Below are 16,382 nucleotides of genomic sequence, written 5' to 3' on the forward strand. Positions count from 1 at the left end.
AAGAACAGGCAAACACTAACAGAGAAGTAGATCGATGCCGCTGACATAACCCAGACATAGTGAAACTGTTCATTATACCAGAGATTACATAACGTAGGCTACTGTACAAACCGGCGTTCGTGTATGGAAATGGTTTGTGGTTCAGTTTGTGAGTAAATGTGCGTAGCTAATTGAATTGTGCGCATCTATAGATTAGATAGATGGTTATTGTTCAAGTCTAGTGATGGGAATACCATATTTAGATAATTTAATTGCAAGACAAATCAATTGAGTTGATTGAATTTCAATCAAATAATGTTGTCAAATCAGGCTAGTGAGAGTTATATATATGTGTTTTACCTGAATATGATATGGCTAAAATTGACACATTTTACCCGTTGGACGTTTCCTTGCCAGTCTTGCAGAGGCCATAGGAGGATACGGTATGCCAATGTAGTAATTCCTCAATACTACGGGTATGGGTATTATAGCACCACCTAGTGTCAGTGGTTGACAGATTTTTTATTTTTTTCCAAAGTAGCCATAGCAAAGAGTTTGGTTTTTTCCCTTAGCACTACACAGCTGATTCAAATAATCAACTCATCATCAAGCTTTGATTATTTGAATCAGCTGTGCATTGCTAGGGCAAAAACCAAAACGTGCATCCAGTTGCCCAGGGACCAAGTTTGGTAAACCCTGCCATAGAGTACCACAGTGTGAGTCATCATCAGTGGCAATTTTTGCATGTAAATCTTGGTGGGGCAAACAAAAAAAATTAAACTAATTATGCATGCCAGCAAAGCCACTACACAACACTACACTAAACAATATATTTATTGCATTAAAACGGTGACAAACGGTGCCCACAAACTGTTAGGACCTACATAAAGCTGTCCCAACAGCAGTCCCAACACCTTACCACTGCTACAACTGGCTATCAGCGGAGCCTTGTCTGGCAGTGAAACAGTTCATTCAGCCTCATTTACTGCCTTCTTAAAATCATAGCTGATATGGCTGACTTGTTTGTGGTTTCTACTGACATTTGAGATGTACAAATTATGGCATAAGGGGACGAGCAGATAAGAGGCAATCCGTAATTTAGATTAAGACATTCATGAGCGAGCTAGGACGGATATTGTCAATATAACTATTTGTTCAGCACTTTTGAAATGTACAGCGACAGAATTCAGAGCATGGGCCATTCTTACAGTATTCTCCCTGTACACCAAGTCAGAACAGTAGGATAAATAACGGGGGTATATAAGCAGACAATGAAAACTCTTACAATATTCAATGATTACATTTCTCTAAAACAGGCTATAGGCTACATGTGCATCACAGAGTCCGAACAGTAGGTGAAATTAAGAGGGGAAAAGGGACCAAATGATTAGCGTGAGGCACATGGGCTACTAACAGCTTACTACAGAACATACACTTAGTATTACTTTCTTAGCTACAGTATACATATCTCCCTGGCATATTACATAATTTATACAGCAGCATACAATATATTTTTTGGACACACCTTGTTATGCTTTGTTCACTTCCTTCCAAACCACTCATTGTTGAATTTGAGATTTCCAACTTGTTGTGTAATGTTTATGTCCAATGGCCGATGAGCACCGATACCTTTGATCTATAATTTCTCTTCCTTATTTCTCTTTATATGACAAGGATTGAAAAGGATTTGCCAATAGACTGTCAACTTGATTCATGATGATGACTGCTAGCTAAGTTTTTGAAAGTATGATTTGGTCACATTTTATCTGTGTCCAATGACCTTGAGCCTTCTTGGATGGGCACTTTTAATGTAACTCTATGGCAGCACCCAAAGGGCTAGAATTTTCAAAATCCGCAGTTAGACTTCACGGTGAAATAGTGTCCCCATGAGTGACAGAATACTAAGCCAATCACAGCGCAACGCTCCGTATTTTCTGCTGGCTTGCCCCACAGAACACACTTTTTCAAGAAAACAAAAAATAAACTATGTTTGTATGCAGCTTTATTAACTCAATGATATTTCTATATTTTCTTTCACATTGTTTGCCAACTGATATGTGACACATATTAATGCCAAAATAACATGCAAAACAGGCAACCCCCCCACCCCAAAAAATAAAATGTAGAATATTTTTGCAAAAAACGTGGGGCTTGTCTGAAAGAGATTTACATGGTAATCAAAATGTCACGCCAGGGTAAGCCTACATGAAACACAGCCGAAAAATGAATGGTGGAAAAACGATTGGAACCATTTTCCTGTTTGACTGCTAGGTTTTATGGGTATTAGGACACCTTCACTGTGGATCTTTATTGAGCAAGTCCACAGTGATCTATTCTAAAAACCAATAGAAACAACTTCTGAAAAGATCCCAAAGCAAAATGACAAACATGTGAATCAATGTATCGTTATATGATTATAACTAGGACAATTAGAGACATAGATGAATGGTATTCCTAATAACTTGTTCTGGGTGATATCAAATACATCTCCAGACAGACACTGTTCCGCTTTCCTTCTATTGATCTAATTCTATTCTAATAGCGTTTGTAGACTGGTGTACTTCCCCTTATTGGTACATCAGTCTCTGAATGCTCAATGTGTCTGCATAAGGAATAAACAGCAAGGTTGTCTAGAGGACAAGCTGAACTGTAAGCAGTAATAAAACATGTCTTCCTCAAGCAGAACTAATAGTTAGTGAAGCATGCCTCTACAATGTTCCATGGGGACATATCCTGGTGATTATGTGCTGACAGGTGAAAAGGTGTCTGCATAAAAGAGAGAGATGCAGCGCAAACACATGCATGCATGCACACACACGTGCTTACTCTGAATTGTAGGTAACATTTGTGTCTGAAGTGATGGATGATAATAGCCTTATTAGGGGGGGGGGGGGGGTTCTATATCATTCTAGGTGTTGTAGCCTTTTGCCCCTGTCTCTCCTCCCATTAGTATGAGAGACCTTAGTAATGATCCCTGTGAATATTCATCACAGTGTTTAAGTCAGTCACTATGTCCTGCAGAACTGAGACAGAGAGAATGACAAATGGAGATAGTGAGAGAGAGAGAGAGAAAAAGACAGAGAGATTGTAGTCTTAGGTTAATGTATCCCATATGAACCACTTACTTTAATTAAAAGTAAGAGCATTTTATTAATGAATATTTCTTCATTCTGATAATAGTTTAATCTCGATCTGTTCATTACATTACATTATGGCACTTAAATCCCTTCAGCCCGTAGCTACAGAACCCTGCATAAAAGCATGAACTGTGTTTCTACAGTATTTAAATGCTCAATCAGGGCTTTATCGCTACTCAGCAGCCATTAAACTGAGTCAGTACAGTCACAGACTAATGAGTATTCATAAGGACTGCAGAGTTCACAGTTGAAAAGTGTCAGAGGTGCCCTCGCAGGTTAATATCAAAGTTTGGTTCATTAATATGGCAAAAGAAAGAGTTTAAAAGAGAAGAAAAAAACATGTAAACAGGAAGTGACCCCAGTGTCTAGGGCCAGCAGCAACAGTGTCAGTCCCCGCCCACCTGTCAATCAGGCTCCGGACTCAGAGGTCATTAGACGGCTGATAGCTGCCCGTCACACAACAATGAGGATGTTCTGACTGGCTTCTCCCTGCTATCTGTACCGTTGCCTTGGACAACAGTGATTGACAGCAGGGGGCTAACCTCAGCAGTTCCCTCTGACCATCATGGTGTCAGTGGCACACTGAGTTACTGTCAGTTTGGTCAACACCTGAGGGAGAGACACACAATTAATAACCATTTAACAACACAGACTCAACATCCTTTCAAGAGAAAGAAAACGTGTGTGTGTGAAGTTCAGACACTTTCCAAACAAAAACCCACCCCACCCAGCACTACTGTTATAAAACCTCTGTGAACCATTAATGTGCCACATCACACTTCTCAAATCCCATCTTCCCTGCTGTTGGAAACTAAAGTTTTCTACAAACTCCATTAAACAGTCTATTGAAGTCTTACGAAAGTTTTCAAAGTGTCAGGAGAGTGAAAAGCAGCCCAGAAGAACATTGGTCTGAGGGCTCCATCCTGTATTAGCTTATAGGAAATGGACTGTGTGTGATGTGGTTTGTAATGTAAGTCTATGAATAATTCACACAGGGAGCATTAGCAGCAAGCAAACCATCAGAGACAGTTGATCTGGGACTGCTGGACTTTTGATAATATACGGTGGCCATTTTGTGCCGGATTGTTCACCATACATTAGTTAGTGCAATGGAGAGGAAAGTAAACTGGCGTACTGACCTGGGCACAAACAGAGTGGAGTCCCACAGTGGTGTCCTACAGTGGTGTCCAGCTGCTATTTGATCAGACCACACCTCAGAGCCACAGCAAAGCCCTGGATCACCTCCCCTGCACTGGGCCCCATCAAATGGAGACCTACCACACGCTCCTGTGGAGGTGACAGAACACATACACACTATAATATACAGAAAAAACACACACAAATATGCCTATACAGGGTGGAAAAAGTTGAATGAACATGGAGAAGTGTTCCTCTAGAACAGGGAAGGGCAACCAAGTCCTCCAGTCCTCCAAGGCCTGACTGGTGTTGTGCTTTTGCCCCAGCTAACACACCTGACTCCAATAATTGGTTTAATCAGCTGTGTTTTGGAGTTGCCTATCCCTGCTTTAAAGGAAAGAGAATACCCTCAAAGAGTAAAGACATTTAAAGTATAGCACGAAAATCCCAAACACATACAGTTGAAGTCAGAAGTTTACATACACCTTAGCCAAATACATTTAAACTCAGTTATTCACAATTCCTGACATTTAATCCTAGTAATAATTCCCTGTCTTAGGTCAGTTAGGATCACCACTTTATTTTAAGAATGTGAAATGTCAGAATAATAGTAGAGAGAATGATTTTTTTCAGCTTTTATTTCTTTCATCACATTCCCAGTGGGTCAGAAGTGTACATACACTCAATTAGTATTTGGTAGCATTGCCTTTAAATTGTTTAACTTGGGTCAAACGTTTTGGGTAGCCTTCCACAAGCTTCCCACAATAAGTTGAGTGAATTTTGGCCCATTCCTCCTGATAGAGCTGGTGTAACTGAGACAGGTTTGTAGGCCTCCTTGCTCACATGCGTTTCTCAGTTCTGCCCACAAATTTTCAATAGGATTGAGGTCAGGGCTTTGTGATGGCCACTCCAATACCTTGACTTTGTTGTCCTTAAGCCATTTTGCCACAACTTTGGAAGTATGCTTGAGGTCATTGTCCATTTGGAAGACCCATTTGCGACCAAGCTTTAACTTCCTGACTGATGTCTTGAGATGTTGCTTCAATATATCCACATAATTTTCCTGCCTCATGATGCCATCTAGTTTGTGAAGATACCAGTCCCTCCTGCAGCAAAACACCCACACAACATGATGCTGCCATTCCCGTGCTTCACAGTTGGGAAGGTGTTCTACGGCTTGCAAGCCTCCCCCTTTTTCCTTCAAACATAATGATGGTCATTATGGCCAAACAGTTATATTTATGTTTCATCAGACCAGAGGACATTTCTCCAAAAAATATGATCTTTGACCCCATGTGCAGTTGCAAACAGTAGTCTGGCTTTTTTTATGGCGGTTTTACTGTGGATATAGATCATTTTGTACCTGTTTCCTCCAGCATCTTCACAAGGTCCTTTGCTGTTGTTCTGGGATTGATTTGCACTTTTTGTACCAAAGTACATTAATCTCTAGGAGACAGAACGCGTCTCCTTCCTGAGTGGTATGATGGCTGGTCCCATGGTGTTTATACTTGCGTACTATTGTTTGTACAGATGAACATGGTACTTTCAGACCTTTGGAAATTGCTCCCAAGGATGAACTAGACTTGTGTGGATGATTTTCCCGTGATGTCAAGCAAAGAGGCACTGAGTTTGAAGGTAGGCCTCGAAATACATCCACAGGTACACCTCCAATTGACTCAAATTATGTCAATTAGCCCGTCAGAAGCTTCTAAAGCCATGACATCATGTTCTAGAATTTTCCAAGCTGTTTAAAGGCACAGTCAACTTAGTGTATGTAAACTTCTGACCCACTGGTATTGTGATACAGTGAATTATAAGTGAAATAATCTGTCTGTAAACAAATGTTGGAAAAATTACTTGTGTCATGCACAAAGTAGATGTCCTAACCAACTTGCCAAAACTATAGTTTGTTAACAAGAAATGTGTGGAGTGGTTGAAAAATGAGTTTTAATAACTCCAACCTAAGTGTATGTAAACTTCCAACCTCAACTGTATGTTCAGGTATTGTGCGCTGTCCCCCGTGGCGATGACGAGTGTCTCTGCTGTGTGATAGGTCCTCCACCCGTTGACATCTTGTCGCCTGATTGGATAACAGCCACAGAGTGACATGACATCACTGACCAGGGTCGTTACTATCGAAATCCGATGAGGAAACACAGAGAATCCTTGCTTGAATTCCCCTATCCAAGCTGCTTCCTCGTGCTTAGCTGTACACTACACCCACCACCACCCTGTCCAACTGTCCAGACCTCCCTCTACTCCCATTATTCTCACCTGTCCAGAAGCCCCTCCCCCATGCTGACCTGTACAGTGTGTGGCTCCAGTATCTCTCCATGGGCGTTCAGGTAGGTGACATCACTGTCCCTCAGCTCCCTCCTCAGCTCGAAGCTCACAGACTTCACATGTTGTTGTACCGCCTCCACCATTTCACCCACGCCATGGGACACTACAGGCCATAATAACACATAACAACAGACCATTATAACACATAGCAACGCACACATCTAATCAACCACTAGCATTTAAACTCTGGATAGGATGCAAATAACTAAAGATAACACACACATTCAATATTGATTCAATGGAATAAGATACATATCTAGACTATAATAGAACTGATGCCCCAAATACATATCCTGCACTGTAACTGCAGCCCCAGACCCTCTCCAAATCTCACCCTGTTTCTCAAACTTCCAGCCGTACTTCCGGGCATCCTGGATGGCTTTTCCCAGCAGAGGCTTGGTGCAGGAGGTTCCTGGGAATACTGCCCACGTTCACACTGGAACCAGCTAGACCTGGCGGACAGTGAAAGTCAATAACCACTCAGAAAATGATTGAGCACAAAATGGCATTATGTAATGAAGTAATAGACGATATGGTGAAAACACTGTCTGCATCACACACCCCATTTAGTGCCTTTAGGGGTGGGAGCCACCAAGTCAAAAAACAGTACCGTCCTCCTAAAGCCAGCAGCTTCCTGAAAGAGAAAAGGGGGAAAAGAAAGGGGGAATACGAACAGAGAAGTGGGTGAGGGAAAAGAGAGGTGTCAGTCAGATAAAGTAAAATCCCAAATCCTCTCACTGTCAAGTTCCTTCCTCTCATTTCCACTTTTCTCTGGATTTCAGAATATAACAGCTCATATCATTAGCATAAAATCAATTTAAATGATAATTATCACAGTATGCTTGGGCACACTGTGAGTATTGGCCAGATCAGATGACTGCTGATTAAATGAGTTAGTGTGTGTAGGCTGGTTCACAGCCAATTGGGGTTAACACAGCTTTATGCAGGTTGACTACATGTAGAGAGATGGAATATCTCATCTTTGAAGAGGGTTGCAAATCCCAGAAAGGACAAAAAGAGATTCAAACGGACATATAAGATAGAAAGATCATTGAGAAAGCCTGCAGGGAGAATGGATTAAACTCAAATAATTGTTATTAATGAGTTTCTCTGAATTTGAAACGTAATTAAAAGAACAATTCCTCTTAAAAAAAAAGAGCAAGACTAGAAGAGAAGGTGAGACAGCTCCATAAAGAGGGTGGTAGATCAGTGACAGACAGGAAGAGACACAGACAGTACTGTAGGTGTTGTGTCTAGACACACAGAGCAGTCAGGGGATGTCTGTTGCAGTCAGGACCTCATATGCCTATAGAAGAGAGGGGACAGAGACCGACAGGGAGAGAGAAAGCATTACGGTCCATACTTGTCATACAGTAAGCATTAGCTGTTTGACATTTCCATTAGAGAAGGAAATGAGGCTAAATCACAACCTTGAGCACAAAGAGACTTCTTTGAAGTGTGCTTCTTTGTCTCTCTGGGTGAATATTAGCACACCACATCATTCCTCCAATAACCCCTGAGAAAATGTGTCACCTCGTTTCACTCTGAATTTGAAAGACATTATGCCCTCTTAAAAAAAAAACTTTAAAATGATTTAACATTTCAGTCTAGGGGTGTTTCTATCAAAGGTGGTGCAGGCAGTGTGGAAAGGAGAATTCTGTTGTGTCCACAGAGATTTGTACAACCTTTCAGATATTGTTATAGGAACTCTTCTATTGCAACATAAAAACATCCTTTATTTCCACACCGATTTCAACATCCATGTCTGATCCATAGTGGGTTGGAATTAGATCGGCAAGCGGTCTCAGAGTGAAACATAGTGAAGGGGTGTAAAAATACAAGTTAGGGCATTTTTCAACAAACATTTGCATCAGTAGCAGAAACACATATCATTGTACCGGTAATGATATTATGTCAATCAATTCGACTGGGACTCGTGAAGTTTACAGTTCAGCACTGCATCTTTTCAATTTATGTTGGTGCAATGTAGCCACCTGGTGGATAAAATCAGAGCTGCACTGAACGTTATACCACAGAATTTCTAAACCATCTTTGGCTATACTATTGGTTTTCAATAATTAAATATTTGATTGGTCCAAATCATTTTTTAAATAATCTGATTTCGTAGAGAAACAGGATCTAAAGAGAAGTATACAATATATATATATGTACCAACACACTGCGTAAATAAATTCAAGAAAATATGAGTCCCACCAACGGAACGTGTTGTTGGAAAGTTCTAACAAGTATATTCTATCCTTCAAGATGATTCTGGAAGGAGTAAGTTATAGCAGTGAACTTTTACAAATAGTTTCGCTGAAATGTCTGACTCAACCGTCAGCGAGTGTGCCGATTTTGTCAGGGGACAGTACACAAACGCATAAGGTGCTGCGATGGCGTTCACTCGTGGTGAAAACAGGCAAAAGCATGGATATGAATATCACTGTAATTATGTGAATACACAATAATATATTCTGGCCCTTCTTTGGACACTGTGCTATCTAACCTTCAAACGAGCTTCAATGCCATACAACACTCCTTCCGTGGCCTCCAACTGCTCTTAAACGCCAGTAAAACCAAATGCATGCTTTTCAACCGTTCGCTGCCTGCACCCGCACGCCCGACTAGCATCACCACCCTGGATGGTTCCGACATAGAATATGTGGACATCTATAAGTACCTAGGTATCTGGCTAGACTGTAAACTCTCCTTCCAGACTCATATCAAACATCTCCAATCTAAAATCAAATCGAGAGTCGTCTTTCTATTCCGCAACAAAGCCTCCTTCACTCGCGCTGCCAAACTTACCCTAGTAAAACTGACTATCCTACCGATCCTCGACTTCGGGATGTCATCTACAAAATAGCTTCCAATACTCTACTCAGCAAACTGGATGCAGTTTATCACAGTGCCATCCGTTTTGTTACTAAAGCACCTTATACCACCCACCACTGCGACCTGTATGCTCTAGTCGGCTGGTCCTCGCTACATATTAGTCGCCAGACCCACTGGCTCCAGGTCATCTACAAGTCCATGCTAGGTAAAGCTCTGCCTTATCCCAGTTCACTCGTCACGATGGCAACACCCACCCGTAGCACGCGCTCCAGCAGGTGTATCTCACTGACCATCCCTAAAGCCAACACCTCATTTGGCCACCTTTCCTTCCAGTTCTCTGCTGCCTGTGACTGAAACGAATTGCAAAAATCGCTGAAGTTGGAGACTTTTATCTCCCTCACCAACTTTAAACATCTGCTATCTGAGCAGCTAACCGATTGCTGCAGCTGTACATAGTCCATCTGTAAATAGCCCACCCAATTTACCTACCTCATCCCCATACTGTTTTTATTTATTTACTTTTCTGCTCTTTTGCACACCAGTATCTCTACCTGCACATCACCATCTGATCATTTATCACTCCAGTGTTAATCTGCTAAATTGTAATTATTCGCCTACCTCATGCCTTTTGCACACAATGTATATAGACTATTTTTTTTATTTTTTCTACTGTGTTATTGACTTGTTTATTGTTTACTCCATGTGTAACTTTGTGTTGTTGTCTGTTCACACTGCTATGCTTTATCTTGGCCAGGTCGCAGTTATAAATGAGAACTTGTTCTCAACTAGCCTACCTGGTAAGGTGAAATAAAATGTTAAAAAATCTATATATTAAATGCAATACAATTTTGCACTAGGTCTGATATGTAATGAAAACACCCTGTTCTTCTATAATCATAACAGGCATACTGCATGATGACTCACCATTACATTGTATCAGTCAAATGTTTTATTTCAACAATATAATGGCAACAAATGCACATAGAGAAAGGGAGGGTCGCTTTTTTTTTTTTTTATAGAACAGCTTTATACACTTCTGTAGCTACTAGGTATCATTTAGTGGGAGGGTGACGCATCGACAGAACGGCCGCATGGCGGTCAGGGGAGGTGGTGCACTGTATTTTTGGAGGACGCGTAGCTCCGCGCTGGGACTGGTTCTTTTGCAGCCATTTTCTGTCCAACCAACGGCCGTTTTGAGAAGGTAACCAACCAGGGCTTCATTGCAGGTTTGTGCCTGGCTCCGGCCAATGATTGCTAACCAATTCCTCGTTAGCTCGAATGGAAATGTCCGTCTCTGACTAATTTCGATTTGTTGCGTTTAGGAGTTTGAGAGCAGGAAGTCTCGTCAAAAATTATGAATTAGCTTCATGTCCCCCTGCCTCCGTTTTCAATACGAAGAACAGGCCGAAATGCGAACTTCCGATATGGAATTTCATTGTGAGCAGAGAGGGCTTGCAATGAGACAACCAACGTGGCTATAGGATAACGTTAAATTGTACCCATAATGCTTTCGTTGCAACAATAGTCGAAATAAAAATGTGTGAGGGTCAAATGGCAACCAAACTAAAGCCATTGCTTCCTTTGTCCAAATTATATTTTGCACGAAACATTTGCTAGCTAACGTTAGCTTGCTAGCTTCCCATTTAGCAAACAACCACCCACTTGGTCAGCGAAATTAACTAATTCGGTAGACATGCTAGCTAACAGTTTTCTAGCAACCTAACCTGGCGAACACTTAGCCAGCTAGCTTAACATTCATGTTTAGCTAACTAGCCAGTCAACAGTAAGTGCCTTACAACAATTCAGCTATTTGAGTAAACCATGTCCTTTGCTCCAGATGGAAGAAGACCGTTCCACCACCGACGCCTCCCAGCTAACGTTAGGCATCTCTGGAGAATACATGTCAGGAGGATATGTGCTCCAGTCTCAAGATGGTAAGAGACATCAGTTGATAAATTCAAGCCTAATTGGGGAACTAGGTGTGCGCATATCATGAATCGAATATCCCCCAATCAAAATGTACTGTAGTGTCATTTAAAAATATATATATAATACCTAATTTAACAAGGCAAGTGAGTCGAGAACAAATTCTTATTTACAATTACGGCCTACCAAAATGCAAAAGGCCTTCTGCATGGGACGGGGCTGGGATTAAAATAAAAACAGGACAAAACACATCACGACAATAGACACCACAACACTACACAGAGAGACCTAAGACAACATATCACAGCATGGTAACAGCACTACATGGTACATGGTACAAGTATTATTGGGCACAGACAACAAACAGCACAAGGCGAAAGAAGGTAGAGACAATACATCACGCAATGCAGCTACAAGTACATTATCACATTCTCTACATCTCAATGCAGCACTGTCAGTACCTAATGCTTACAATCAATTATCCATGTTTTCCACATAATGCGTGTGATGTAGATGATGGAGAGGAGAGTCTGAATGACCATGATGACGGGGGCATGAAAGAGAACTTCCGGGAGCAGGACATCTACCTCCCCATCGCTAACGTGGCACGCATCATGAAGAACGGCATCCCACAGACCGGGAAGGTAACCATGGTGTGTGTGTGTGTGTGTGTAGGCTGTGTGAGAGCAAGACTTGTGTCGTATTCATTAATGTACACCATAGTAAAACGTATACTAACAAAAAACCAAAAGTTTCTTATTGGACAAGTTCAGATAGTCCCTCCCTGTTTCAGTCTGTTTTTTGTTCTTCTCCGTTTGGTGCCAAGTGAACACGACCCAGAAATGTTCTCCTTGTCTTATTCCTCTTTGTCCTAAATTGCGTGTGTCTCACAGATAGCGAAGGACGCCAAGGAGTGTGTGCAGGAGTGTGTGAGTGAGTTCATCAGCTTCATCACGTCGGAGGCCAGTGAGCGCTGCCACCAGGAGAAAAGGAAGACCATCAACGGAGAGGACATCCTGTTTGCCATGTCAACCCTGGGCTTCGACATGTATGTGGAGCCCCTCAAACTCTACCTACAGAAGTTCAGAGAGGTGCGACTAAACACACTACTTCTGCTCTGACAATTAGTCTCTCACACACAATCACAAGTGTCCATGAACAATCTCACATCACATGCTATTTAATCTCTCACAATATGTTGTTTCCTAGGCGATGAAGGGGGAGAAGGGAATACCAGGTGTGTCAGTGGGAGAAGGCCTGGGGGAGGAGCTTACAGATGACAGCTTCAGTAAGTGGTTCAGGACAGGTCTCAATTTTGTCATCTAATACTAAAGTAGAGGCTTTACAGTCATGCATACACATGTAAAATGTATGCAGGCATTAGTAAGTTGCTTTGGCTAAATGGCATATTATGGTCTTGTGCTGTGGATGGTTTTGTAATGTCCTCTTCCCTCTATTCCAGCGAATCAACTGCCAGCCGGAATTATAACAGCCGACGGCCAACAGCAGAACGTCATGGTGTACACCACCTCATATCAACAGGTAAGTGGCATCATATCAACAGACAAGTGACATTTGAACCAGAACTAGACCATTACGACATATCCATGACTGTTCTCTCCATTGCCCCTGTCTGCTCCTGTAGATTCCTGGCGTGCAGCAGATCCAGTTCTCATGACGAGGCCTTGCTCCTGCTCTGACCGCGGCGGCCATCGACCGCACAGACACAGGCCTGGTGACTGAAGGCTATCCGTAGGCTGAGCGTATGACCCCTCCGTCAAAAGGTCAAAGGCAATCATCAGAAGGACATGAGGTCATGGAGGGGAGCTGTTATGGGGGGGAAGGGATGTGTTAACCACCACAACCCTGTCATGTAAATGTACAAGTCTGTTCACTAAATGTAGTATGTAGTCATGAGGTGCCACAAGGTTTGGAGTACATCTTTCAACCAGTTTAGGATACTTTATTTTTAATGCTATTTGGACCACTTAGTTTGTTTTTGTACATTGATTGTTTTATGCAGGTTTGGGAGGTGGGTTGGGATGTTTTTTTGCTCCCTCATTTTTGAACCATGAGGAGAGGTGCCCTTAATGTCAGCTCTTTTCTACGTGGACAAACTAATACCATGTGCTTTAATGTGATGTAAATCCTTTGAATAAAAATCCAAATGACCCAATACCTTCTGGTTGTCATCGACCTCTCTACACACACCTGAATGATTACACCATGAGCTACTGTAATTTAAGGCTCCCGAGTGGCGCAGCGGTCTAAGGCAATGCAACTCAGTCACTACATTCCCTGGTTTGAATCCAGGCTGTATCACATCCGGCCGGGATTGGGAGTCACACAGGGCGGTGTACAATTGTCGCAGGGGTAGGCCGTCATTGTAAATAAGAATTTGTTCTTAACTGACTTGCCTAGTTAAATAATGGCTAAATAATGTTTTTTTATATTTTTTATAACCAGGGGTAAAATTAGATTTAATTTATTCCTGGTACGGGATGTCAATCAATACTGTTTTAATCAATATGACAGTTAAAAATGATCAGTTACAGTTCAGCCATGTAAAGAGTTAACTGTTCCAGGAAGAGAATCACACAGCAGTATCTGGTGAGGAGGAGCATGTCTGAATCGCCGTGTCCCCAGCCAGCCCAACCACTCACTGGACCCATATAATCACTTGGCTACGCATGCCTCTCTCTAATATCAATATGCCTCGTCCATTACTGTCCTGATTAGTGATTACTGTCTTATTTCACTGTAGAGCCTCGAGCCCTGCTCAATATGCCTTAACCAACCATGTTGTTCCACCTCCTACATATGCGATGACATCACCTGGTTTAAACGTCTCTAGAGACTATATCTCTCTCATCATTACTCAATGCCTAGGTTTACCTCAAATGTACTCATATCCTACGTTATCTTTGTCTGTACACTATGCCTTGAATCTATGCTATCGTGCCCTGAAACCTGCTCCTTTTACTCTCTGTTCTGAACGTGTTAGACGGCCAGTTCTTATATCCTTTAGCTGTACCCTTATCCTATTTCTCCTCTATTCCTCTGGTGATGTAGAGGTTATTCTAGGTCCTGCAGTGCCAAGCTCCACTCCCACTCCCCAGGTGCTCTCATTTGTGGACTTATGTACCGTAAAAGCCTTGGTTTCATGCATGTTAACATTAGAAGCCTACTCCGTAAGAGCACCTCCTCCCAGCTGCCCACTGCTCTGAGGCTAGGAAACACTGTTACCACTGATAAATCCAATATAATTGAGAATTTCAATAAGCATTTCTCTACGGCTGGCCATGCTTTTCACCTGGCTACCCCTACCCCGGTCAACTGCCCGGCACACTCCACAGCAACCCGCCCAAGCCCCCACCATTTCTCCTTCACCCAAATCCAGATAGCTGATGTCCTGAAAAAGCTGCAAAATCTGGACCCCTACAAATCAGCCGGGCTAGACAATCTGTACCCTCTCTTTCTAAAATGACCTGCAACCCCTATTACTAGCCTGTTCAACCTCTCTTTCATATCGTATGAGATTGCCAAAGATTGGAAATCTGCCGCGGCCATCCCCCTCTTCAAAGGGGGTGAGTGACACTCTAGACCCAAACTGCTATAGACCTATATCTATCCTACCCTGTCTTTCTAAGGTCTTCAAAAGCCAAGTTAACTAACAGATTACCGACCATTTCGAATCCCACTGTACCTTCTCCGCTATGCAATCTGGTTTCAGAGCTGGTCATGGGTGCACCTCAGCCACGCTCAAGGTACTAAACGATATCATAACCGCCATCGATAAGAGACATTACTGTGCAGCCGTATTGATCGACCTGGCCAAGGCTTTCGACTCTGTCAATCACCACATTCTTATTGGCAGACTCGACAGCCTTGGTTTCTCAAATGATTGCCTCGCCTGGTTGACCAACTACTTCTCTGATAGAGATCAGTGTGTGAAATCGGAGGGCCTGTTATCCGGACTATAGGGGTGCCACAGGGTTCAATTCTCTGGCCGACTCTCTTCTCTGTATACATCAATGATGTCCCTCTTGCTGCTGGTGATTCTCTGATCCACCTCTACGCAGATGACACCATTCTGTATACTTCTGGCCCCTCTTTAGACACTGTGTTAACTAACCTCCAAACGAGCTTCAATGCCATACAACTCTCCTTCCATGGCCTCCAACTGCTGTTAAATGCAAGTAAAACAAAATGCATGCTATTCAATCGATTACTGCCCGCACCTGCCCGCCCGTCCAGCATCACTACTCTGGACTGCTCTGACTTAGAATACGTGGACAACTACAAATACCATACCAAATAAGCATCTCCATCTCCAATCCAAAATGAAATCTAGAATCGGCTTCCTATATCACAACAAAGCATCCTTCACTCATGCTGCCAAACATACCCTCATAAAACTGACCATCGTACCGATCCTCGACTTCGGCGATGTCATCTATAAAATAGTCTCCAACACTCTACTCAACAAATTGGGTGCAGTCTATCAAATCAAATTGATTTATATAGCCCTTCTTACATCAGCTGATATCTCTAAGTGCTGTACAGAAACCCAACAGAAACCCAGCCTAAAACCCCAAACAGCAAGCAATGCAGGTGTAGAAGCACAGTGCCATCCGTTTTGTCACCAAAGCCCCATACACAACCCACCACTGCGACCTGTACGCTCTCGTTGGTTGGCCCTTGCTTCATACTCGTCGCCAAACCCACTGGCTACAGGTTATCTACAAGTCTCTGCTAGGTAAAGCCCCGCCTTATCTCAGCTCACTGGTCACCATAGCAGCACCCACTCGTAGCACGCACTCCAGCAGGTATATCTCATTGGTCACCCCCAAAGCCAATTCCTCCTTTGGTCGCCTTATCTTCCAGTTCTCTGCTGCCAATGACTGGAACGAACTGCAAAAATCACTGAAGCTGTAGACTCATATCTCCCTCACCAGCTGTCAGAGCAGCTCACAGATCACTGCACCTGTACATAGCCCATCTGTAAACAGCCCATCTATCTAC

At 42.6% G+C, this 16,382-nt stretch overlaps 1 protein-coding gene across 4 annotated transcripts; it reads left to right on the forward strand.

Moving 5' to 3' along the window:
* The first annotated feature begins 10,432 nt into the window (after positions 1 to 10,432).
* LOC110490370 (nuclear transcription factor Y subunit beta) lies at positions 10,433 to 13,533 on the forward strand. Of its 4 annotated transcripts, none has more exons than XM_021563725.3 (7): positions 10,433 to 10,657; positions 11,269 to 11,365; positions 11,871 to 12,001; positions 12,251 to 12,448; positions 12,567 to 12,645; positions 12,820 to 12,899; positions 13,003 to 13,533. In XM_021563725.3, the coding sequence occupies exons 2-7, from the start codon at positions 11,269 to 11,271 to the stop codon at positions 13,033 to 13,035; spliced, it is 618 nt and encodes a 205-aa protein (XP_021419400.1). In that variant the 5' UTR covers positions 10,433 to 10,657; the 3' UTR covers positions 13,036 to 13,533. The 4 variants fall into 4 exon arrangements, with proteins under 4 accessions (XP_021419400.1, XP_021419401.1, XP_021419398.1 ...); XM_021563726.3 differs by having other exon boundaries at positions 10,483 to 10,632; XM_021563723.3 differs by having other exon boundaries at positions 10,486 to 10,657; positions 11,871 to 12,010.
* The last annotated feature ends 2,849 nt before the right edge of the window (positions 13,534 to 16,382 follow it).

The sequence above is a fragment of the Oncorhynchus mykiss genome, chromosome 15 (genome assembly GCF_057628025.1).
Source record: "Oncorhynchus mykiss isolate SJ-2025 chromosome 15, ASM5762802v1, whole genome shotgun sequence".
In the NCBI taxonomy this organism is placed as follows: Eukaryota; Metazoa; Chordata; class Actinopteri; order Salmoniformes; family Salmonidae; genus Oncorhynchus; species Oncorhynchus mykiss.